We start from the raw sequence: 25,080 nt of genomic DNA, 5'->3' as shown, positions 1-25,080 counted from the left end.
TCTCTATTCTGTACTCTGATCACTGCAGTAATAACTGACCTGGGCCCTGCGCCCTGCACCCTCCCCCCGCCGCCCACTGTTAGGTTTTATAGCACAGCACTGCACACTAAATCACTGTCCTCTATGCCCTGTCCGGGCTCAGCGGCTCAGAGGGTAGGTGACTCCTTAGAGACTGCACAGTGGGGCTTAAAGTCCTAGATTTTCAGAGTTCAGAGAAGGGACGTATGAAAGGGGCTGCCCATCCATCACCTCTGCCAAACACAAGAGCTGTGCCTTTTCTTCTAACCTGAAAGATGTTGTTCTGAGTGGGGGTGTCGATACCCAAATGAAGCATGGCCTCTCTGGTCACCTCGAAACAATCCTCTGAAAAGGAATCCAAGTCACAGCCCAGGGTCAGGAACAGAGGTCAGCAGGGGCATCGAGGGGTGAAGAAGGCAGGCCCTGTGCAGAGGGTGAGTGGGTACTGACGGGCCAGCCCAGGGTGCTGGACAAGGCTCCCCCTACCTTCCAAGGTCCTCTCTGGGTTGGGCAGCCAAGAGAAGGCTGCTCCCTCGGGGAGGTGCCACTGGAGCCTCTCGTCCGTGCTGGCTCCTTTACAGATCTGTGGGGAAGGGTGGGCGGGTGGCCGAGGTGAGGGTGTGAGGAAGCCCAGGCCCGCATAAGCCTGGGGTTGCCATGAGAGGAGAAATGCTTTGATATCACAAGGCTGAGAGGTCCCTCCACAGAGCCCAGGGCAGGCCCAGGGGCAAAAGCCTTAGCAACAGTTCTGAATGTCTCTAATCTGATGCAAGAAAAGCCTGCTGAGGAGGCCTGTGGTCTGATGAGGAAAGCACGACTCCTGTCTGGGGAGCCCCAGGTCCCATCTGAGCTGGGAGACATACTATCCAGGTTCTGGGGAACCCAAAGTCTGATTTATAGGAGACACATCAGACACAGCTCTAGGGAAGCCCTCACTCTGCTGGAGACCTTTGCCATTGTTAAGAGTCCTCGGTCTCATGAGGGGGACCCAGTCCCAGTCCCAAGGACCTTTTGGTCTGATAGAGAAAGCAAATGCATCTCCATGTCAAAACCATCCTGGGAGCTAAAGTCCAGCACGAGGGAGAAGAGTTGCACAAAGCCTGCAGGAGTAAGTGGCAGCCTCATGGAAAGCAGTAGGTGGGGCAGGCCTAGAGCATGGGGACGGGGGCGGAGAGGAGCGTTTGGAGGCTCAGACCCATCTCCACCCTACATCTGGGCAGCTGTGGGCCCAGCTTGACACAAACCTGGTAGAAGATGTGGAAGTTCCTCTCACTGGATGCCTGACAGGCCACTCGAGTTTTCTCCAGGAGGTACGTCTGGACTGCAGCTCCAGTCATCTGCTGGGCCCTGGGCACAAGCAGGTAGTCATTTATTAAGGACTTACCATCTGCCAGAATGCACCCTAGCCACTCTCCCAAAAAGCTCTTCCACTTAGTCAAAGTGAATCTTGAGAACTAGGGACCAGCCAGCAGGTCCTCGGGTGGTCTGGAACATTCCCCTGTGACCAGCTCAGGTGGACAGGGCCAAGCCCTCTATATACCATTTTGTCCCATCTCAAGGCAGGAACAGAAGCCCCAGCTTCAAGCTCAGGGGTGCAGTCCAGAGAGGTGGTAGTTTAACTAGAAGCCCCTGAACCAGGGTAGAAGCCAAGAGGAACTCACAGGCCATAACAAGCACACTGCCTCAGGGTCTCTAAGGCTGGAGTAGCTAGAATTCTCCAGGTTCAAAGATCACCCCCAGGTTCATTTATTCCACAAACATTGCATGCCAGGAGGAGCAGGGTTCTGCCCATAGGAGTAGCCCAGGCTGGAAACCGCCCCAGCCACTTTCGGTCTCCCCATCCCCATCCTCCCATCAGCCAGGGCGGCAGTGACCATTACCTATTCAGCTGGAGCTGGATGAACTTCCCAAAGCGACTGCTGTTGTTATTCCTCAGGGTGCACGCATTCCCTAGAGATCACACCGAGGTTTATACCACTCCCCCATGCTGACCAGGTCCTTGTGGGCCAAGGTGGGGGCACGTCTCGATCCTCAAGTCACCTAACAGCCCCTTTGTGGGTTTCCATGAAACAGGGCACAGGACTAGGGAATGGGCACTCGCACTTTAGCAAATGTTTCCAGAGGATTAGAACTTCTTGGCAATGAATTGGAATAAGCAAGGCTAGGAGGTCAGGGACTGTCTTCTTTGAAGGGAAAGGACCAAAACCAACAAGCTGTCACTACTGAGTTAGACAACATCTAGGTACAACAGACCTATCTCCACCCCGCGTCTGGGCAGCTGTGGGCCCAGCTGGACACATCTAGGCTCGAGTCCCGACATGGACACTCACTGATGAGCATTCTTAGGCAAGTCCCTTTCTTCTCTGAACCCTCAGGAAACCATTTAAGAACAGGATTTGAACTAGGTGAGCCACAAGGTCCTCTCCAGCACACTGTTACATCTGCCTAGGCCAGAGAATGGGGTGACTCTAATGGAAGGAGTCCAAGGGCACCTGGGAGGTTGAGGGTCCAAGGCAGTGAGACTCTCATCCTCCAACTCCCAGAGATGGGCTCAAAGCACTACCCCTCTCCCTGGGTGGTGGCAAATCCCAGAGGAAATAGAATTGAGGTACTGTGCAGACGACACTGAGCTTACCAAAAGCTTCCATGACAGGGTTGGAGTTCAAGATTCGCTGCTCAATCCTCTCTGTAATCCTGTGGCTCTCCCAGGATGTGGGTGAGGCGGCCACCACAGCAAAGAACTTCATCAGGCAGCGGGATGTCCAAGTCTGTGGCAGAAACAGCCCTATGGGAGCTGTGTTCATGTTCCCTCCCACCATACCTCAGGATGTGGGGCCCACCAGAGTCCTCTTCTCTACCAGGCACGTTGCTGACCGAATGGGGGAATGTTGAATTCAACTGTGTCCTTTACAGTGAAATGGGGGGTTGCTCCCTTCTGCTGCTCCTAGTTCCAGAGGACACCTTTAAGAAATGAAGGAAGGAGGGACAGAGAAGGGACAACCCACCTTGATCTGGGCAGACTACTCAGTGTCTCTGAGGGCTCACAGCTAATACTGACTACTCTGTGGCAGGCGCTGAGCTAATAAGGATGCTTTCTGTGCATCTTCTTACTAAACCTATCGATGCACGTGCCAGGATATACCTGTTTTTAAAATGAAACTGAGGCAAATAAAGATACTTAATTTTACTGAAGATTACACATCTAGTAAATGACAGAGTTCTGATTTACACCCAATCTAATTAAAAAATTCCCAACTTGTTTTTAATCAGCTGAAATGAGGCACATTTTCACTTCCAATTGTTTGTTGCTAGGGCATGGAAATACAATAGATTTTTAATTTTGTTTTTTAAAGATTTATTTATTTATTTGACAGAGTGAGACAGCAAGAGGGAACACAAGCAGGGGGAGCGGGAGAGGGAGAAGTAGGCTTCCTGAGGTGCAGGGAGCCCGACGCGGGGCTCGATCCCAGGACTCCGGGATCATGACCTGAGCTGAAGGCAGACGCTTAACGAATGAGTCACCTAGGTGCCCCAGATTTTTATTTATTTACTTTGTAACCTGTTACTTTGCTCAACTCTCTACACACCTCACTACAACTTTTTAGTTGTAGTAAAGTTCTGTAAATCCTTTTAGGCCTTTCTATGAGGTGGGAGTTGTTCCCTTCTATTTTCTGAAAGACTGCGTAGAACTGGTTAACATTACCTCCTTAAATACTCAGTAGAATTCACAAGTAAAGCCATCTGGGCCTGGAGCTGTCTTTGTGGCCAGGTTTATTACCATGACTTCGGCATCTTTCATTGATAAAGGCCTATATATTTCTTTTTTTTTTTTAATGGTATTTATTTATTTATTTATTTATTTATTTGAAGATTTTATTTATTTATTTGATGGAGAGAGACACAGCGAGAGAGGGAACACAAGCAGGGGGAGTGGGAGAGGGAGAAGCAGGCTTCCCGCGGAGCAGGGAGCCCGATGCGGGGCTCGATCCCAGGACCCTGGGATCGATCACGACCCGAGCCGAAGGCAGACGCTTAACGACTGAGCCAGCCAGGCGCCCCAAGGCCTATATATTTCTTGTGTGAGCTCCAGCAGTTTGGGTCTTCCACAAGATTTCTCCATTTCATCTAAATTGTAGAATTTATTGGAATAAAGTTGTTCATAATAATCTCTTACCAATCTGTAGGATCTATAGTGATATCTATCCTTCAGTTCTGATACTGGTAACTTGTGAATTTTTCTTTTTAAAGTTTGACTAGAATGTTATCAATTTTATTAATCTTTTAAAAGATATGGCCTTTGACTTCATTTGTTATTTTTGTTTCCTATTTTATTGATTTTTCACTTTATTTCCTTCTTTTTATTATTATTAATTTATACTCTAGTTAGGTGACAGTTCAATATTGATTTCAGGGGTAGAAATTCAGTAGTTCATCATTTACATACAACACCCAGGGCTCATCGTAACAAGTGCCCTCTTTAATCCCCACCCACACACCTCCCTCCATCAACCCTCAATTTGTTCTCTACCTTCAAAAGTCTCTTATGGTTTGTTTCCTTCTTTTTTTTTCCCCTCCCATATGCTCTGTTTCTTAAATTCCATATATGAGTGAAATCACATGGTATTTGTCTTGCTCTGACTGACTCATTTTGCTTAGCATAATACACTCCAGCTCTATCCATGTCATTGCAAATGTTAAGATTTCATTCTTTTTGAGAGCTGAATATTCCATCTCTTTTTAAAATTTTAGGTAGTTAACATACAGTGCAATATCGGTTTCTTTCATTTCCTTCTTCCTTATTTTGGGTTTATTCTTTTTTCTCCTAGCTGCTTAAGTTGGAAGTTCAGATCACTAATTTGAGTTCTTTATTCTTTCCTAATTAAGCATTTAATGCTACAAATTTCCCTCTAAGCAGTTATTTTTTTAAAGATTTTATCTTAAAGATTTTATTTATTTATTTGAGAGAGAGAGAGAGCATGAGAGGGGAGAGGGTCAGAGGGAGAAGCAGACTCCCCGCTGAGCAGGGAGCCCGATGCGGGACTCGATCGATCACGACCTGAGCCGAAGGCCGTCGCTTAACCAACTGAGCCACCCAGACGCCCAGCACTGCTAATTTTTTTAAAGCAGATTTTGATATGTCCTGTTTCCCTTTTCATTCAGTTCACAGTATTTTTCTAATATTCTTTGTGGTTTTATCTTTGCCCATAAGATATTTAGAAGGGTGTTAATTTCCAAATGCTTTGGGTATTTTCCAAGTATCTTTGTTACTTATTTTTAGTTCAATTCTACTCAGGACAGAGAACACAGTTCGCATGATTTTAATCTTATCAAATTGAGATTTGTTTTAATGGCTCAGAATGTGGTCTGTTGGTGAGTGTATCATGTATACTTGAAAAGAATGTTCAGGGGTGCCTGGGTGGCTCAGTCATTAAGCGTCTGCCTTCAGCTCAGGTCATGATCCCAGAGTCCTGAGATCAAGCCCTGCATCCGGCTCCCTGCTCAGCGGGAAGCCTGCTTCTCCCTCTCCCACTCCCCCTGCTTGTGTTCCCTCTCTCGCTGTGTCTCTGTCAAAAAAATAGAATCTTAAAAAAAAAGCTCAAATCTCAAACTATAATTTTGATTTTATCAAATTCTTTCAATTCTATCCACTTTTGCTTCATGTATTTTGAAACTGTACACATTTAGTATTATCTTCTCTTTTTTAAAGTTTAATTTTTTTAGGAATCTCTACAGATTGACCTCAACCCCAAGATCAACAGTCACATGTTCTTTCCAACTGAGCCAGGCAGCTGTCCCTAAAATGTTCTTTGTTCTGTATAACTGCTTCAGCTTTCCTTTGATTAATGTTGGAATGAGGTATCTTTTTCTGTTCTTTTACCATGAACCTACCTGTATAATTATAGTGGGTTTTTTGAAGACCTATAACTTGAGTCTTACCTTAAAAAAAAAAAAAAAAAAAAAGAAATCCAGTCTGATGTTGTCTTTTAATTGGGGTGTTTAGTCTATATTCATTTAATGTAATAATCACTATGGCTGGGTTGAAATCTACCATCTTGTTACTTCTTTGCGATTTGTTTCACATGATCTTTGTTACTTTTTTCTTCCTTTATGGTTGAATTTAGTACTTTTACGATTCCATTGTATCTCCACAGTAAATTGTTACTATCTTTGCCTTAGAGTGAATTATTTTTAAGGTTTTTTTTTTTTTTTTTTTTTAAGATGGGGGAGAGAGTTGCGGGGGAGGTGCAGAGAGAATCTTAAGCAGGCTCCATGCACAGTATGGAGTCTGATACGGGGCTCAATCTCACAACCTGATCACGACCTGAGGCAAAACCAAGAGCTGCCTAACCAACTGAGCCACCCAGGACCCCCTAGAGAGAATTATCTTATAGAGATAAAAAATAAGATATCACATCCCCAATGTTCTTTACTCCTTTGTATCAATCCAAATATTCACCCGCTTTCATATTCCTTTGGTCTAAAGAACTTCCTTTAATGTTTCTTGTGTACAGGTCTGCTGGCAATGAATTCCTTCAACTTTTGTTTGAAAGTCTTATTTCACTTCCATGGTTAAAAAAATTTTTAAAGTAATCTCCATGCCCAAAGTGGGGCTTGAAGTCACAACCCTGAGATCAAGATTGTATGCTCCACTGACTATCCGGCTGGGCATCCTTTGTTCTCATTTTTTTAGATATTATGATATTTTTGCTGGCAATGGAATTCTAGGTTGACAGGTATTTTTTTCTTAAAAAAACAAACAACAAAAAAACTTTCCTTTTTATTAAGTAATATTTACACCCAATGTGGGGCTTAAACTTACAACTCTGAGATCAAGAGTTGCATGCTCTACCAACTGAGCCAGCCAGGTGCCCCAACAGATACTTTCTTTCAGCACTTTAAAGATGTTGCTATTACCTTTGGGCTTGCAGTTCTTGTTTGTGTTTGTTTTTGTTTTAAAGATTTATTTATTTTCTGGGGCGCCCGGGTGGCTCAGTCCTTAAGCGTCCGCCTTCGGCTCAGGTCATGATCCCAGGGTGCTGGGATCGAGCCCCGCATCGGGCTCCCTGCTCCGCAGGAAGCCTGCTTCTCCCTCTCCCACTCCCCCTACTTGTGTTCCCTCTCTCGCTGTGTCTTTCTCTGTCAAAGAAATAAATAAAATCTTCAAAAAAATAATAATAAAGATTTATTTTTTGAGAGAGAGCGAGCAAAAGAGAACTAGAGAGAAAGAGAGCAAGCATGAGCAGGAGGGGCAAAGGGAGGGAGAGAGAATCTGAAGCTGATTCTGTGCTGAGTGCGGAGCCCGACGCAGGGCTAGATCCCATGACCCTGACATCATGACCTGTACTGAAACCAAGAGTCAGACACTCAACTGACTGCGCCACCCAGGCATCCCAGGGCTTGAGTTTTTGAAAGATGCCCGTTGTCATTTTTTTTTTTTAAAGATTTTATTTATTTGACAGAGAGAGCACAAGCAGAGGGAGAGAGAGGGAGAAGCAGGCTCCCTGCTGAGCAAGGAGCCTGATGTGGGACTCGATCCCAGGACCCTGGGATCATGACCCGGGTCGAAGGCAGCCGCTTAATCGACTGAGCCACCCAGGCGTACCCCCGTTGTCACTCTTATCTTTGTTCCTCTTTTTGTAATATTTCTTTGTTTTTCTGGTTCCCATAAAAGTTTTCTCCTTATGTTTGGTTTTCAGCAATTTGACTATAATGTGAAGTATGTTTTCTTTGTATTCATCTGCTTATTGTTTTCTGAACTTCTTGGATCTGTGCCTCCCATCTTTTGTTCATTGTGTAAGATACCACCTCTGACCCATGTGCTCTCTTTCTCCTGCACACCAAGAACAACTATGGTAGAGGGCGCCTGGGTGGCTCAGTCGGTTGGGCGACTGCCTTCGGCTCAGGTCATGATCCTGGAGTCCCAGGATCGAGTCCCGCATCGGGCTCCCTGCTCGGTGGGGCGTCTGCTTCTCCCTCTGACCCTCTCCCCTCTCATGCTCTCTCTCTATCTCATTCTCTCTCTCAAATAAAATAAAAATCTTTAAAAAAAAAAAACAACAACTATGGTAGACCATGGGATACTGTGACATAGCTCTCAGATGTGCTTCTTTCTTTGTTTCTCAATCTGAATTATTTCTATTGATTTACTGTCAAATTCACTAATGTATTCCTCTGCACGTCTGGTCTGTTGATAAGCATGAAGGAATTATTCATTATATTTTTAATTTTTATCATTTTCATTTAACTCTTTATAGTTTCCATATCTCTGCTAAGGAATCTTTTCTGGAGACACTTGACAAGCTCATGAGAAAAGTTATGGACATTCAGGGTCCCACAAGTTTAAAAAGTTACCTACAGTGAGGCTCCCTGGTTGACAATCCTATCCATAAACATAATGACTCTAATCAGTTACTGAATGAGGCATTTAAGAATAATGCCTTATTCTTAAATATGAACAGAAATTTACTGATCATCAACTATTTGATAAACCTCTTTTACATGAATGACAAATATCACAACAAATGAAGGAAAAGGAACCAGAAAGAAACAGAGTCAAAGCAAGGAGAAGACAAATAAAAATCATGAAGTATCCTCAAAAATAAGATACTGAATCTATGAAATAATACCAGGATGGTGGGGCTGTGGGGAATAATATTCAGAGAACAAGCGAGAACTCTTAGAATGAACCCTTTTTTAACAAAAAATTCAAAATTCAAAAAACTGGAAGGTAGAGAATTATCTCCCAGAAGGTAGAACAAAATATTGAGATGGAAAAATAAGTGAGAAAAATAAGAATATTAGACAATTAATCAAACTTCCAACAGGAGTTCCAAAAAGAGAAAATAGAAGGGAGGAAATTATTAAATTACTAGCTATAATACAAATTCCCCCAAACAAAAGAACATGAGTTTTCAGGTTAAAAAGACCCACACAAAATATCCAGTAGAGCAAATGAAACAAAACAAAACAACATGCCAAGACATAGCCCTTGAGTTTTAATACCTATAGATAAAAATGAAGACTATAAAAGCTTTTGGAAAGAAAAACAAATCGCCATTATGGACTGGGACTCTATCACAACATTAAAAAAATATAGAAGAAAAAAACCTTATAAATTTGGAAAGAAAATGGTCTCTAACCTGGAATTATAAAATCCAGCACGGGGTGCAACAACTCAAAAATCTGCCCTGCATGTAACTTTTCCAGGAAAAGAATGTGCTCCATAAAAACAAGGCCGTTAAGAAGTTGAAGCCATGGGCTCCAGAAATGGGTTAGGGGTGGGGCTGCTGTCATAGGACAGAGGGCAACTGGGGGATCCCCAGTGAGGCAGAGAAGTTCCCAGGTAATAACTGTGTGGCAACACCCCTTGGCAGCCACCAGTCCAGGTGGGAGCCAGAGATCTGGGAGCCCTGGGAAGAATATCACCAAGAAAAAAAAAAGGACCTGATGTACTTGCCGGTGGATAGGTGTTACCCAGCTTTGGTGATAAGTTTAGTAATAACTTAATAATAGGTATATAGAAACTAAACAAGTGAAAAAACAGGGCAATTATTAAGTAGAGGGCAAGTAAAAATTATACAAGGATATTATACTGCTTTGCTGTGAACAATATACACATGGCTGTAATACTGCCTATTAATTAGAAATCGTGATATAATCATGTATGTATTTGGGGGCAGAGAAATAGGGCGAAAATCCTTATCAGGGTAGGAAATGAGTGGATTAGGTAAAAAACTGAAAAATTAGTAAAAATATAAGGATGTTATTTAGAAATACAGATGCAAACACCCAAATAAACTGCTAGAAGATGTGAAAGTAGCTGCCTCTGGAGAGAGGGACAGTCTTGACAGATATGGGGTATGGCTGCTGTTTTTCTCTTTAAGCCCTGCAGTATTGCTTGATTTCTGATTTATGTAATTATGCTACTACTTATTAAAAAACCACACAGACCCAGCAAAAGACCATAGCGGCTGCTCAATAAAGGGTTACTGAGCTCCAGTGGCATGGGTTTCAGGCCAGGTCCAGCCTCAGCTCCTCAGAGCAATTCTGGAGGACAGTGGGCTTCCTTCCTCTGGGGGCTGGGTATGAGCCACTGCCCTGGCCAGTTTGAAAGAGCTCTTGTAGATCCTCTCCACACCCAAGTCCAAGCTGTCATCCCTGCAGCTAACTATCTTTCCTAGTGGACTGAGAGCCCCCTGAAAGCCATATGTTGCATTTTTCAGCTCTGTTCCTCCCCCTGCTACTCTTCAGTGGCTAGCCCACGGCCTAGAAGCTGACAGGTACTCAGTGCTCGGCCATTCTCTTACGTCGAGTACAGGCAGAGGCAGTTTCTGGTCTAAAAACTCCCTTGTGAAGGTACAAGCATTGTGGAAAAAGTGGGGTGGCTGGGTAAGCCTTGGCAAGAGGGTGGCAAGGCCTCGCCCGGTGGCCTCCTCTGACCAGCGGTGCAACTCCTTAAGTGTCCTTGTGCAACATTCTGTCTCACCTGTGGTGGTTCTGGCACCTAGGGGGCCACATGACCGCATCACATGCTTCTGTCCTTCCCCACAGCTGGTCCAGTGCACTGTTGTTGCCAGCATGGGCAACCCAGAGGGTACAGGAGGGCTACTCCAATAACCCTTTCCTACAAGTGACCTCAGCTTCTTTTAGAGGAGTGCTGCTACGTGCCAAGCATACCAAGTGCCTATGTGCACTGGTCCATTTAACTCTCGTAGGAGTCCCATGACTTACATATTGGTCCTCCTGTCCCTGTCATGTTACAAATGAAAGAACTGAGGTTTGCAGAACCTAAATACCTTTCCGATGTGCTCTTAACCGTATTCTGGAATCCCCAATAGCTGACTTTTGTTTCCAGTGGTGTCAGAGCTGAGACCTTTGAGGAGAAAACGAAGGCTGAGAGAAAAAAGTACCCACCCAGGGCTACATGGAAGAGCCTGGACTAGAACCCCATCTCTTGACTTCTTGCCGAGTGCTTGCTCAACGCTGCGCACTGACTCCCTGCTTGAACCAGCCTATCTGGGAATGATCAGGCAGCAAAAGAACTCCACAGGGAATGACCTCCTCCCTCTCTGCCCACCCCACCAGTCACGAAGTTGACAGGGTGGGAAAGAGGCCCTCCTACCTTTCCAGCACCACTCTCTCCGCTGACAATAACAGACTGGTTGACTGGCTCAGTCAGGCTCTTGACATTCCTGTAGGTCTGTTCACCCACAGTGAAGATGTGGGGCTTCAGTTTCTAAAACATCAAGGGGTGAAAGGTCACATGAGGGAATGCCTGTCTCCAGGGAGTTGTTGATCCAATGATGGCTGAGATGGGGAGGCTTCCTCTAGAAAAATCTCCTGGATGTAAGTGTTAGACCCAACTGTGGGACCCCTATGGTGCCTATATCCGCTCATCTTTTAGTATGGAAGCAGAGCTGGCCTTGACCAGTCTATGACCTTAACACTTTGTCCTCCCATTTTATTTTACCTTAATAGTCTTATTCTGCTTACTCTTTTACGTTACTATACTTTGAAGCATGCAAAGAACTTTCCTACAAGTTACTGCCTAAAAAATCTATCCATTAGTTGGATAGCTAATCCTATTTTATGGACGAGAAATCTGAGGTTTGGACGGGTTAAATAATCTTCCCAAGGCCACTCAGCAAGTAAATGCAACCATGTGATTTGAACTCCTAGGCCACTAGTCTTCTTTCCACCCACAAATATTAATTATCTTCAATGTGCTGGGCATTAAAGTGGGCACTGGGGAAACAGGAAACCATGACATGGCTTTTGCCTTTGAAGAGGCTGTCAGTGAGATATGGGCTCTCAGGGAAGACTTGGACACTTAACCATGCATGAGCTTCTGGAGGGCCAGGCCATCTGCACAATGCCTAGCCAGCCCAGCACTGCCCACCCAGCACTCACCACCTACCCACAGCTTCCTGGAGAGAAGGTGCTGTTGTGGATAGTGTCAGAGCCATCCCTCTCTGCACCTGCCTCTGCCCCAGCTCCCTCTTCCCTGAACTGTTAAAAGCCTCCAACTGTTCTCCCTATATCCTGTTTCACCTTCCTGAACTTGACTCCCCCAACGTCCCGAGTAATTATCCCCATGGTGGGCTCCAGTCAGCCCCTCCAGCCCTGGGGAAGCAGCACTGTGGATACATTCTGCCTGCTCTGGTGCCTCGGACCCTTTGCAAGCAGCCCTGGCTTATCTCATCTCATCTATTGTCTCTCTTCTTGACAGCACCCTCTTTTTTTTTTTTTTTTTTAAGATTTTATTTATTTATTTGAGACAGCGAGAGAGGGAACACAAGCAGGGGGAGTGGGAGAGGGAGAAGCAGGCTTCCCGCCGAGCAGGGAGCCTGATGTGGGGCTCGATCCCAGGACCCTGGGATCATGACCTGAGCCGAAGGCAGACGCTTAACCAACTGAGCCACCCAGGCGCCCCTGACAGCACCCTTCTTTTTTTTTTTTTTTTAAGATTTTATTTATTTGAGAGAGAGAGAAAGAGAAACAGTATGAGAGGGGAGAAGGTCAGAGGGAGAAGCAGGCTCCCCGCTGAGCCGGGAGCCTGATGTGGGGCTCGATCCCAGGACCCTGGGATCATGACCTGAGCCGAAGGCAGTCGCTTAACCAACTGAGCCACCCAGGCGCCCTGACAGCACCCTTCTTGCTAGCAAGTTTGCTCTTGACTCTCTCTGAAGACATCATGCACTTAAACACCAGCTAGCCTATTCTCTGCCTGCACCACCTCCAACCCCATCAGAATTTATTCTTCTCATTCCTCTGAGAGGAACAAATGCTGAATTTTCTAGGGCACTCCTTATTATACGTGATTTTATTCTTTCCCCAAAAAATGGTTCATTAAATACACAAATATACCTTTGTAAATCCTTCCCTCTTAATAGTCACAAACAAGAAAAAAGTCCATTATCCTATGTCCTTATTTTAGGTTCCAAACTCAGTTGAACAAATATTTGTCTCTCACTTGGCACCTACTGTCATGTGTCCAAAATTCTTCAACCACCTGGTGGGCAGGGCTGTGGCACCAGCCGATTCTGGATGACTGCATGGCTGGTGAATAGATGGATAATGACAGGGAAGTTGCAAGGAGGCCCCGGGGATATGGCGGAGACCTGAGGCCCAGGAAGTGGCTGAGCCTTACCTGGGGATGAGGCGCAGCGTGGTACTCTCTCATCAGTGCTGGTGAGTAGAGCTGAGGGACGGGCTTGAAGGGGTTCAGAGCGACCAGGGTGCAGCCAGCATTGGTGTAGAACGTGTCTGCTGCGTACCGAGCCTGCAAACACCTCAGGACTGAGGCAGAGGCACCTTTAGCAAACTCTGGCTCAAATACAGACACAACTGCCCACACAAACACTGGCCTAACAGGGCTACCTTTGCAATTAGCCAAGTGCCTTTAGATCCCAGCAGCTCCCTGATGGATAGGTACAAGATCTAATTAAGATGAGCCCCAAATCTGGAGCAAAGTCTGCCCTGGGGAGCTTGGGTGCAGCTGCCAGGGAGACGTCTGGAGCAGCCCATTGGCTCGAGGTCAGGAGTCCTGCCTGCCTTGGTCTGGCCAGGGGAAGCTGTGCAAGCTACCCACATCACACCCCTACCCTCTTGGAGACAGCCCTTTTTTTTAAAGATTTTATTTGTAAGTAATCTCTATACCCAACATGAGGCTCAAACCCACAGCCCCAAGATCAAGAGTTGCACGCTCCACCAACAGAGCCAGCCAGCACCAAGGGGTGCCTCTTGAGGATAGGGAGGCCCATACCTGTCTCCAGTGTCACGGGATTCACCTTGGTGAGGTCATCCAGCTGGTGCAGCGGGGCTTCCCCACTCAGGAACTCCCGCAGGTCTTCTCTGAGGGATTCCCCTCCTTGGGCACCAGAGCCTGAGCTGTGGCCATAAACCTGAGAAGCCACGAGAAGAGAGCCATGAAAGCTGGGACGAGACCAGCTGGCAGCAATGTAGGGGTGGGGGCCTGAACAGCAGGAGGAGAACAGGCCTCTAGTATCATAGTCTGCTTGGCTTCAAATTTCAGTTCTGCCACTTACTAAGCCTGTGAACCTGGGTAAGTTACTTAACTTCTCTGAGCCACAGCTTCTTTATTTGTAAATATAGGAAAATAAAACCAGTTCGCAGGGCTACTAGACAGAAAAATAAGAGATACACAAAGCACTTGGTGCCTGGCACACAGTGTGTACTCAATAAATGAAAAAATGCTATCCCCTCTCCTCTAAACAAGCTCCAGCTTCCAGGCTGGCCAGCTAGGGGTGGGGCCCAAGGTGGGGGGCTGCTATAGGGGATCATAACCCCCCCCCAAAAAAAGAACCATGGCTTGGGCCTTTTTTGAAAGAGACCACTTAGCTTGTGATGAAAAACCAGCTGTAAGGTAGCCCCATGCCTTCATCACCTGGCTCTTGGGGCTTAAATTTAGCCTGGCTATTTAGTTAGTTTCCTCTGCCCTGGGTCTACTTGAGAGGAAGCCTGGTTTGGAAGTTGGATGAGGTTAAGAATAGGCACAAAAGGGAAAAGGCTGTTTCTCTTTCGCCCTTGCCGATCCTTGATGCCAACACTTTCCACGTGTTTCCCCTTTCCAAATTCCTCCCATGGTCTCATTTTCCCTCTGATCTCGCTGGAGACTGCAGGGAAGATGGGGTGGGGAGTAGGAGAAGACAGTAAGTAGTACCTGGCTGAAATCTGCTTTTGGAGAAAGGAGTCTGTAATAGGACTGTGCAGGTTTCCAATGAGATTAGGGAACCCTAAAAGTTCAAACCCCTCAAGCCAAGGTGTCAAGTGTCATCTGAGAGGCCCAGCAACAAGTTTCTTTCCAAAGATGTTGTCTGTTCTCTGAATTTGGGCCCACCATAATCCACAAGGCAGGCTCTTGGCCTCCAGGATAAAGGCTGAGGTCAGAGCATGGCTGGATCCATGCAAATCCCTTTGCTCTGGGTGGGGGGAATAATAAGCTGGGCCATAATTTATGATTAGCTCTGATCCAACCAGAGAAGTAGCTGAGTATAATGGTCAAGAGCCTAGGCCTTAAAGCTAGATGCCCTAGATTTGAATCCTGATTATACCACTTACTAGTTGTACAATGTTATGTAAATTTCCTAATCTCTCTGTGCTTCAATTTTCCTATCTATAAAATGGGAATGCTGGTAGCACCGAGGTCAGACACTAATAAGCACATCAAGTATTTAGAGAAGGCAGCTGTATATGCACCCAAAATAAGCTATTATTATTCTTTTAAAAACAGTTCTTTAATTATGAAGTGATATAGCAAGGCCTAAAAAGCACACATGCCTCTTTAGCCTGCAATTCTTTTAGAAAATGATCCTATGTAAAGGCCATAAGAATATTCAGTACATTTTGAGCTACTTATAATCGTAAAAAAGTTGAAAACAACCCACTTGTCCTAATGGTGGACAATTTACAGTATATCCTTACAATGGAATAAAGCAGGTTACAAAAAACTATGTAGCTTCAAATATTTAAAAATATATATATTTAGGGGAAAAATAAAGGATATTTTCTAAAACGTTATCTCTGGTTAGTGTAATTATGGGTAATTTTAATGTTCCTTTTGCTTATATTTTCCACATTGCTTACAGTGAATGTGACCTTGAATAAGTCACATAACCTCTCTGAGCTTTATCTCCAAAACGGGGATACAGTAGCACCATACATATAACACTGTAACTTGCTTGAGAACTAAACAAAATTATTTGTGTTAAATGCTTAGAACAGTAGCTACTACTTAGGGCTCAATACAGAGCAGCTGCTAGAATGGTTATGGTGAACATTACTACTTTTTTAATTAAAAAAATAAATAAATAAAAAGTTAAACAAACAAAAAAAGCCCAGAGCAGACAATCGTCCTGCCAGCTTCTCTCCAGTCTCAAGCTCATTTCATAAGACAAAAGTCTGGAAGATGATCAAGCAGTAGTGTCTACCAGAGCTCCCTTGAGGCTGGCTGGCTTTGCACTTGGTCATCCTGATAAGTCTCAGGCACCTACCTGCCTAGGACTCTACTAGGCTGTGAGTTCCTGGAGAGCAGGTATCACCTTAAACATCTGCCTCAGCCCAGTGCCTGGCCACGTTTTGTAAATAAAAACTCAGCAAATATCTACCTACTGGCATTCTCTTTGGACCGAGAGCTGCACGAGAAGGATGATATGGACAGGAGATGGCTGATTTGGAATCCCGAAGGCCTGGGGCCATAGTAGCCTTTTTAGAGAGGCAGAGGCCTGGAGTAAGGGCAGGTTTCATGCTGCAGTAGCAATTCTCCCACCATACGCTTCCTGATCCATTTATCAGACTCCTATATTTCCACCTAGGCATCTTCACCCACTGACCCCTCTGCTTGGACTGCTTATGTCCCTTCTCCACCTGGCTAATTCCTACATATTCTTTAAGGTTCAGCTTCAAAGAATACCTCCTCTTGGAAGGCGCAGGCTTCCACTGTACCTCGGCAGTTCAGGCCGGCAGGGACATCTCTCAGGGCTCCCTCACTGGTTCAGGCTTGTGAAGTCACCAAAGTGCCCTAAGGATTCCCCTTGCCACCCCATCTTACTCATCCCGGGAAGGAGAGCTAAAGACCACAGTAGGAGAGATTCAAATCAGGTATCAGGAAAAGCTTCTCAGGTGAAAGGCAATAGAGTGACTGTGCGAAGACAGAAAAGGTCTTTCTTCTTTCTTCCTTCCAGGTCAGGGTAAGTGGAATCTTCATTCAGCTAAGTGACAGATGGGAAAGTGCCTTGGATGCTTCAGGGCCTAGGTTACCTAAGGGTGAGGTTTTACCTGCTGGAGCATCTTGCTTCAGTGTGACCAGCCAGGGTTCTGGGTCACAGGCACAAAGAGTGCTATCCACGTGGTCATGGGGGCACAGGTTGGAACATAGGTCCAGTAAAAGGCTCAGTTCTGGAGGAATCTCAGATGAATCACCTCAGAGCCTACGACATGAGAGAGAAGACAAGGGCCAAACACGGGTGAGGGCTTCTTCAGGGTGACTCACTCCGGCTTCTCCCGCCAAGCAAGAAGAATCAAAATAAGAATCAGGGCGAGCCTGGGCAGAAAGGGAAAGTCTGTCCTATCCCCTGCCAATTAGGAAACGAGAAACTTTTATGAGAGCCTCCAGAGGCTCCCTAGGCTCTTCAGGGGCAGTTTTACTACAGAGGTTTGGGGTGGGGCTGCATATGTTCTGAGTCAGTGTGCTGTGGAGAATGGAGACACTGGGAGACAGAGAAGTCTCATGCCCTACCCTCTCCACTGGACAGAAATATCGTATTTTTGTATAGCCAGTAATTGATAGACCAGGGAGGCTGGAGTCAATTCTTGATGCTCTAAGAAAGTTGTGTGGGAGCAAAATTACAGCTCATTCACAGGAAAGCCGTATCACCTTCCTGGCCCACCTTGATCCTTTATCTTGAAAATGGGGGTAGTAAAATCTACCTCACAAGGAATGGTTGTGAAGGTCAATGATGTCACGGAGTACAAATCTAATATTCAGTCAGAGGGGGAATACTGTTATTAACAGTAAGGACTACCGAGGATGGATAATCCATGTGGGGACACTAATCAGGTAGAACAGCCCAGTGTCAACTTTAAAAAGGCAAGGATTTCAGAGGAGGAAAATCTGAGAGGGGGGTGTTGTGAGGCTATACCTAGACCAATCTCTGAAAAACCGTAAGTGACCCTAAGACTCAAAATATCCCAGGCCTCACACCTCCCTGGCAAGGAGGAATGAGGATGAGAGGTGTCTGTAATGGATGGACCCTGGCGGAGACTTGTTTGAGGCCCTGAAATGCATCTAGCATGTGAAAGAATTCGGGGATAGGGACTTCATGCAAACTGGAAAAAGGACAGAGAAGAGCATCAGGAATGTGTTGGGTACATTCACCTTGGACATTGATCATATGCTGCCCAAGGGACAGCCATGGAGAGGGCAACCCGAGAGTCAAGGAGAACAAAGCTCCCTCACCTGGAAGCTCATTTTAAGAGAAAGGACGGGGGGGGGGGGGGGGGGGGCGGAGCATAATAGGTTGTGGCGTTAGAAATCAAAGCCCACAACTCCTCCAAGGCAGATCACAAGAGCTCTCTAAGCCTTATTCCATTTACTCGTTTGCAAAAAGGAATACTAATACCTACACCTCAAAACACTGAGTTAAGGATCAAATGGGCTAGTACCTCACAGAACGCCTTGCAAATGTTGGTTATTATGATGCAGCGTCCGTTCCCAGCCAGAGTCAAGTCAGATTAGAGCGGTTTTCTCCAGTTCTCCCAGCTCTTGCTCTCCCCCAGCTTCGCGGTTACCAGCCAAGACTTTCTGGAAAGGGTGTGACCACTGTGGGCAGAAGGGAGATGGTAATGAACAGATATAACACCAAGTCGAGGCAAGAGGCAACCTGATCACTAGCTCCTCCTCCTCCTCCCCAGCCTCAGGTTCGTCCTCCGCTTGGAGGACCGTGGGAGGGCAGGCGAGAAGAGCTGGGTAAGGGTCCTGGGAACCCAGCTGGGTCCGCCCCCAGCTTCCCTGCGGGAACAAGGACTCCCTCTCTGGACAAGGTGCCCGCAGGGACGAGGGCTGGGATGTCGCTCCGGAAGCACCTGGCACGGGGAGAGTATGCCCTTCCCAGGAAGGTGGATGTGACCGCAGCCAAGGGCGCGCGCGGCTGCCCCGACGCTTACCCGGGCCAGCTGCCCCTTCCCCGGTCCCTAGGATTGAGAAAAGGGCAGGAGACGGGACTCAGCCTCCCAGCTGAAAACTTTCCCCGACCCCGGGCCGCCTCCTGCCAGCAAGGTGGAGAGGTGGAGGGGGGGACCATGAAAGGTTCTTGTTCTAAGCAAGGGCCAAGAGCTGGGCTACCCCTGCTGAGATACGAGACGGTCAAAAAGGAAATGGGAAAGGGTAGGCAAACGGCGCTTTGGAAGAAGGAGAGGAAGACGCCCTCCGTTCCTCTGCGCTCCGGGGGCAAACCGGCCTCCCTGCCCTTTCGGGGTCGCGAAGCGCTTCGGACCTGGGCTGGGGGCGACACTCACCGGTCCCACGGCCTGAGCCGCCGAGCGCGCGGCCCCCGCCAGGCCCGACTGCAAAGGCAGGCGGGAGGGCTGGGAGAGACGGCGGGAAGAGCCGAGGAGGGGAGGGAAGAGGAGAGGGCGGGAGCGAGCCGGGGAGGAGAGGAAGCCGGGATCGCCAGAGCGCACCGGCCGCCCGCCGCTCTGGCCCAGTGGCCGGGAGCCAGCCGGCTCCTCCCCCGGGGCGGGGCGCGCACTGAGAGCGGGGCGCACGTGGCCCGCTCTTGCCGGGGTCGCAGTTAGGGGCTCCTGCTGGGACAAAGTATTTTGAGAACCTGGGGTAAGATGGGGTTGAGACGCCGCCCTCCCGTATTCCGGCAGGAGACGCGTGGGAGGCAGGGCCTCCCGGGCTTCACAGGGCCTGGGGTCCTTCAGTAGAGGACGCCGTGGTCGAACACTGAGCCGGGCCCTCTGACCCCCACCAGTCTGAGACTCGTCGTGGGGTTCGAGGGACGGCGGTGAAGCGCGTGACGCGTCTGCTCCGGGCTCCACGGACGGACCTGGGCGCGGTAAGCCCACCACGGGCAAGAACTAGCGCGGGGAGCCTACGCTGCTGGGAAACGGGCTCGGGTCCTGGGCGGGACCGGCGCGTGCGCGCTGCGCGCGAAATCAGCCGGCCCGGAAGCGCAGGCCGCCCCACGTCGGCCGGAAGCGCGGCTTGGGAGGCGAAAGCGGGTTCCTCCCGCGTGGCTCCGCGGTTGCGGTGGGAGTCGTGCAGCCAGGACCACGTAGACTGCCGGCTGCAGGGGCGCTGGGACACCGAAGGCACGTGAGGTGTAAGGGCCGGCGCGGCCGTGGCGCGTGTCAGGAAAAGGACTACTTTATTTCTAAAAGCCAGTCGATTCAAATCGGTTTGTTATCGAGAGGAATTGTTGCTGGCTCAGGCCGTCAGGCATGCGTGCATTCATTTGTTCTACATGGTTCTGGTTTGGCCAACAAACGTGTTCTGTGTGCCACTTTAAAGACATTGAAATGAGAGAGAGGTGTTTTACATTCCTTTGAAACCACAAACACTAGTGTGTGCTATACGCCCAGGCCTCCCCCGCCCCCTTCCCCAGGATTAGCATCCATTCTACCCATCTACACTTACCCTGAAAGCATGGCTGTGAATGAGGTAGGGAGCAGCCTGGGGCTCAGGATGTCACTGGAGGACTAGTATTTTGTCCTGGAGGCAAATGGGTTCAGAGAGGTTCTTCACACAAACCAAGGTCTTCAACTCCAAGGTGTACTTAAATACCTTCTCCCTATCCCTCTCTGATTTGACTTGAAGTCATTAGTTAAGTGTATTCAGTTTGCATTACAAAATTTTAACAGCCTATCCTAATGCTTTGTAATAGGAATTACTATCTGTGATTCCATTTTCAGGGTTTATATGCCAAATTAACTTGATTTGTGAGCCTGCCTTATACAGAGAATACGCTTTTTAACCATTGATTTCATACTATTAGCATGACATTCTTATCCTTTTTAAAGATTTTATTTACCTGAGAGTGAGCGCGAGAGAACCCAGAGGAAGAGGGAGAAGCAGACTCCCTGCTGAGCAGAGAGCCTCAGGCAGCATTGGATCCCAGGACACTGGGATCACGAGCTGAGCCAAAGGCAGATGGTTACCTGACTGAGCCATACAGGGGACCCTCTTTTTTTTTTTTATTAAGATTTGAGAGAGTGAGAGCACTAGCGGGAGAGGGAGAGAAGTTCAAGCAGACAACTGTGCTGAGCGCAGAGCCGGTGGGGGGCGCTCAATCTCAGGATCCTGCAGGAGCTGAACTGAAACCAAGAGTGGGATGCTTTACCCAGATGCCCTGACATTCTTATCCTGATGTGTTAGGTTTCTTACCACAATCCTTGGGGGGAGGAATCACAAATTCTATTTTCTGCCCTGATTTGAAATCATTAGGCCTAAAGTTCTGCTCTGAAATCTAGTAATATGAGTAAAATCGGGGGCACTGGGTAGGCAGTGAGTTAAGCGTTAGACTCTTGGTTTCAGCTCAGGTCATGATCTCAGGGTCTTGAAATCAAGCCTCACGTCAGGCTCTGAGCTCAGTGAGGAGTCGGCTGAAGTTTCTATCTCCCTCCGCTCCACCCCACTCTAATAAATCTTCAAAAAAAAAAAAAAGTAAAATCAAGTCATATATATGCCTATTCCACAAGAACATTGCTTTTCCAATGTATCCCTTTGCTCTTATCACAGGAAGAAGAAAAAATGTCTCAGAAGCAGATGAAGGAAGCTTTTGTCAGTAACCACAATGGAACCAGCGTGCTGGAAGTCACCCAGGGCCTGTGCTTACCTGCATTCTGTATCCTGTGCAGAGGGCTTCTCATCATTCTCTCACAGCACTTGTGTTCTTTACATACCTGGAGAACTAGATTCTTCATTGACTTTGTTTTCCTAATAGTTCCCCTGGTGGCCACTTTGACAATTTTGTCTTCATTTGTCCTCCTGGAGCACCTTGCTGTAATTATCCTTGGAGCAGGCCTAGTCTATCAAATATACTGCAGGAGAACTTGCTGTACCAGAATGCCTGTCCAGAAAATACTTGAAAAATTCATGAAAATCAGTCTAGAATCAGAATACGTTCCAGCCATCTCCTGTTTCCGTGTAATTAACAGTGCATTTACTGCTATTGCCATTTTGGCTGTGGACTTCCCACTTTTTCCCAGAAGATTTGCCAAAACTGAGCTCTATGGGACAGGAGCAATGGATTTTGGAGTAGGAGGTTTTATTTTTGGGACTGCAATGGTTTGTCCAGAAGTTAGGAGAAAATACACGGAAGGGTCCAGATTTTATTATCTTACAAAGTCCTTGTACGCTGTTTGGCCATTAGTTTTCCTAGGAGTAGGACGATTAGTCATTATAAAATCCATAGGCTATCAGGAACATTTAACTGAGTATGGAGTTCACTGGAACTTTTTCTTTACCTTAGTAGTTGTGAAACTGTTAACATCACTGCTTTTGATTATTTTTCCTGTAACTAAATCCTGGATTGTGGCCATCAGCATTATTGTGTTATACCAGCTAGCCCTTGACTTTACCCCACTGAAAAGGTTAATTTTGTATGGCACTGATGGTAGTGGCACAAGGATTGGTTTATTAAATGCCAACCGCGAAGGAATAATCTCTACCTTGGGGTATGTGGCAATTCATATGGCTGGTGTGCAAACAGGGTCATATATGCTTAAAAAAAGATCACATGTCAAAGACTGGATAAAAGGAACATACTGTATCCTGCTGACAGCTATTAGCCTCTTCATATCTCTTTACATAGTTCAGGTAAATGTAGAAGTAGTATCTCGGAGAATGGCCAATTTAGCCTTTTGTATTTGGATAGTTGCTTCTAGCCTGATCCTTCTTAGTAGTTTATTACTGGGTGATATAATTTTGAGTTTTGCGAAATTTCTAATTAAAGGGGCTGTAGTACCATGTTCTTGGAAACCAATCCAGTTGTCTGCCACAAATAAAAAGCATTCAGAATCTCTAGTCTCTGAAGCTGAAAGAAAGGAACCCAGTCTTTGTTTAATTACAGCTATGAATAGAAACCAGTTAATTTTTTTCTTGCTGTCAAATATAACTACTGGTCTGATCAACCTGTTGGTAGATACGTTACACAGCAGTACCTTGTGGGCCTTAATTGTGCTCCATCTCTATATGTTTACCAACTGTTTAGTTATATATGTGTTACACTTGCAAGATAAGACTATAAAATTTTGGTGATCAGCATAGGTACAAAGTACCTGTGTTACAAAATGAGGGAGAATATTAAATGTGAAGAAAGTGGGCTTTTGGCAACCCAGTGTTAACCATATTATAGAATTGAGTTTCAATCCTCTATAATAGTAGTGATGCCTACTGTTTTAATGTATCCTAACACCATACAATTTTAAAGAAACTGCAGTCGTGACACTGAAAGATTAGAGGGTAGGGAGGAGGATTTTTACTTTACATCTTACATCACAAACCATTCTGTATTTTTTTATTGTATGACTTTTATAATAAATTTACATTACAACATCTCAGCATGATCGTGAAATTGTCAACACTTCTTTTTTTTTTTAAGATTTTATTTATTTGACAGAGTGAGCACAAGCAGGAGAGGGAGAAGCAGGCCCCTCGATGAACAGGGAGCCCGATGCGGGGCTCAATCCCAGGACCCTGGGATCATGACCTGAGCCAAACGCAGACGTTCAACCAACTGAGCCACCCAGGCACCCCTGTCAACACTTCTTTACTGCTGAATTTTAACCTTTTAAAAATGCCCAAGTATAAGAAAGCAGGTGTTGACCACGAAACACTTATAAAGTCAGAAAATAAATGCTCCAAAGAATGGACTGAATTGTGCGATGTAGTTTACATGCCTAGTAATTATGAGGTAACAGTTTTACTTCAGGACTAATTATTTTTTTTAGCAACTCTGCTAGGGATGATAAGCAGGTTTCTTGGTATCTTGGAGCTTGTAATCCAGTGGGGAAACAGACATTGAACAACCATTATAAACTGTGGTAAGTCATGAAGTATAGGTTACCAAGATTGTCAAATCAAGAACTGATCTAGTAGAGTCAAAGTTTTCCCCACATACTGTATTTTTTTTTTAATATTTTAAGTAATCTCTACTGCAACATGGGGGCTTGAACTCATAACCCTGAGATCAAGAGTCATGCTCTGCAGACTGAGCCAGCCAAGTGCCTCCAGACTGTTTTTTCTTTTCTTTTTTTAAGATAGTCTCCACACCCAGCACAGGGCTTGGGGGGTAAGGGGGTGTGGCACAAGGTGGGGCTCAAACTCACAGACTGTGAGATCAAGACCTGAGCGGAGATCAAGAGTCTGAGGCTCAACCGACTGAGCCACCCAGGTACACCCCTAGATGGTATTTTTTTGAGCTAGAGCTGATCGATAGGATGAGGAATTAAAATGTGGTAAGGGAAGGAGTAAACAGCATTCTAGGTAGAATGAATCCTTCAGCAAAGGTCCTGAGTGGGGAGGGAAAATTGCACGTCTTGGAACTCAAGGCTGGAGCTCAGAAAAAGGGAGAGGGTGGGTAATAAGCTAGAGAGGCAGGCAGGGACCGTATCAGGCATACCTCATTTAATTTACCATGTTAAGGGGAAAGAGAACCAGTGAGAAAGTCAAGCACTAGGCTGATTTAATACAATGATGGCTATATAAACGTTTAATATCCTACTAGGAATTTGAGTCATTTAAAAGTTCTAAGCAGACTTTTGAACCAGCTGTTTAAAATCTAAGATTTAAAAAAAAACGAGATTCTGGGGCGCCTGGGTGGCTCAGTTGGTTAAGCGACTGCCTTCGGCTCAGGTCATGATCCTGGAGTCCCGGGATGGAGTCCCGAATTGGAGTCCCACGTCGGACTCCCTGCTCAGCAGGGGGGTCTGCTTCTCCCTCTGACCTTCTTCCCTCTCGTGCTCTCTCTCTCTCATTCTCTCTCTCTCAAATAAATAAAATCTTTAAAATAAAAAAAAATAAACGAAATCCTCAGTTTCCAATTATAATGTTTCCTGTATATTGTTTAAAGTGGGCAAAAAAAGGGGTGCCTGGGTGGCTCAGTTGGTTAAGGGTCCAACTCTTGATTTTGGCTCAGATCTTGATATCAGGGTTGTGAGTTTGGGCTGGCGTTGGGCTCCATGCTGGGCATGGTGCCTACTTAAAAAATAAAAAGTGGGCAAAAAAATCAACTAAAATCTGCCTTTCTGTTGTGTTCTATTTTCAAGGAAAAATCTGATTCTGCAGAAATAGTCAAAGGTCAGAATGCTCAAGTTAATTTTATATTTGGTTTTATTTGTGGAGTGTAGGTAGAGCCTCCTCTAAAATTAAATTTTGGATTTGCTGTTTTAATCAGTTGCCTCTAAATTAAAAATTTATTTTATACCTGGATTTGTTAAATACAGTCATGTTATTACACTAGTTTACTTCAATTTGTTACATTATGATGGCTAATTTAGTATTTATGTGGCATTTTTGCCAACTATAATCAATATTTG

At 46.1% G+C, this 25,080-nt stretch overlaps 2 protein-coding genes across 4 annotated transcripts in view; one reads left to right on the top strand and one right to left on the bottom strand.

Annotated features, from left to right (window-relative positions):
* MYO19 (myosin XIX) overlaps positions 1 to 14,029 on the bottom strand; it is a 29,239-nt gene extending 15,210 nt beyond the window's left edge. The window contains 9 exon segments of the mRNA XM_027599866.2: positions 287 to 363; positions 505 to 601; positions 1,263 to 1,365; positions 1,899 to 1,968; positions 2,654 to 2,786; positions 11,141 to 11,254; positions 13,169 to 13,317; positions 13,784 to 13,960; positions 13,963 to 14,029. Coding sequence (XP_027455667.2) covers positions 287 to 363; positions 505 to 601; positions 1,263 to 1,365; positions 1,899 to 1,968; positions 2,654 to 2,786; positions 11,141 to 11,254; positions 13,169 to 13,317; positions 13,784 to 13,960; positions 13,963 to 14,029 — 987 coding nt within the window.
* Positions 14,030 to 19,060: 5,031 nt separating this feature from the next.
* Positions 19,061 to 23,213, top strand: PIGW (phosphatidylinositol glycan anchor biosynthesis class W). Of its 3 annotated transcripts, none has more exons than XM_027602105.2 (2): positions 19,061 to 19,369; positions 21,281 to 23,213. In XM_027602105.2, the coding sequence occupies exon 2, from the start codon at positions 21,293 to 21,295 to the stop codon at positions 22,799 to 22,801; it is 1,509 nt and encodes a 502-aa protein (XP_027457906.1). In that variant the 5' UTR covers positions 19,061 to 19,369; positions 21,281 to 21,292; the 3' UTR covers positions 22,802 to 23,213. The 3 variants fall into 3 exon arrangements, with proteins under 3 accessions (XP_027457906.1, XP_027457145.1, XP_027456522.1); XM_027601344.2 differs by having other exon boundaries at positions 19,061 to 19,598; positions 21,281 to 23,212; XM_027600721.2 differs by lacking the exon at positions 19,061 to 19,369 and adding an exon at positions 19,632 to 19,854 and having other exon boundaries at positions 21,281 to 23,212.
* Positions 23,214 to 25,080: the final 1,867 nt, after the last annotated feature.

This window comes from Zalophus californianus, chromosome 16 (assembly GCF_009762305.2).
Source record: "Zalophus californianus isolate mZalCal1 chromosome 16, mZalCal1.pri.v2, whole genome shotgun sequence".
Lineage (NCBI taxonomy): Eukaryota > Metazoa > Chordata > Mammalia > Carnivora > Otariidae > Zalophus > Zalophus californianus.
This window is presented reverse-complemented; position numbering and strand designations above follow the sequence as displayed.

What these genes read in the sequence shown, in the direction of transcription:
- PIGW (XM_027602105.2), top strand. Translation starts at nt 21,293, where the DNA reads ATGTCTCAGAAGCAGATGAAGGAAGCTTTTGTCAGTAACCACAATGGA.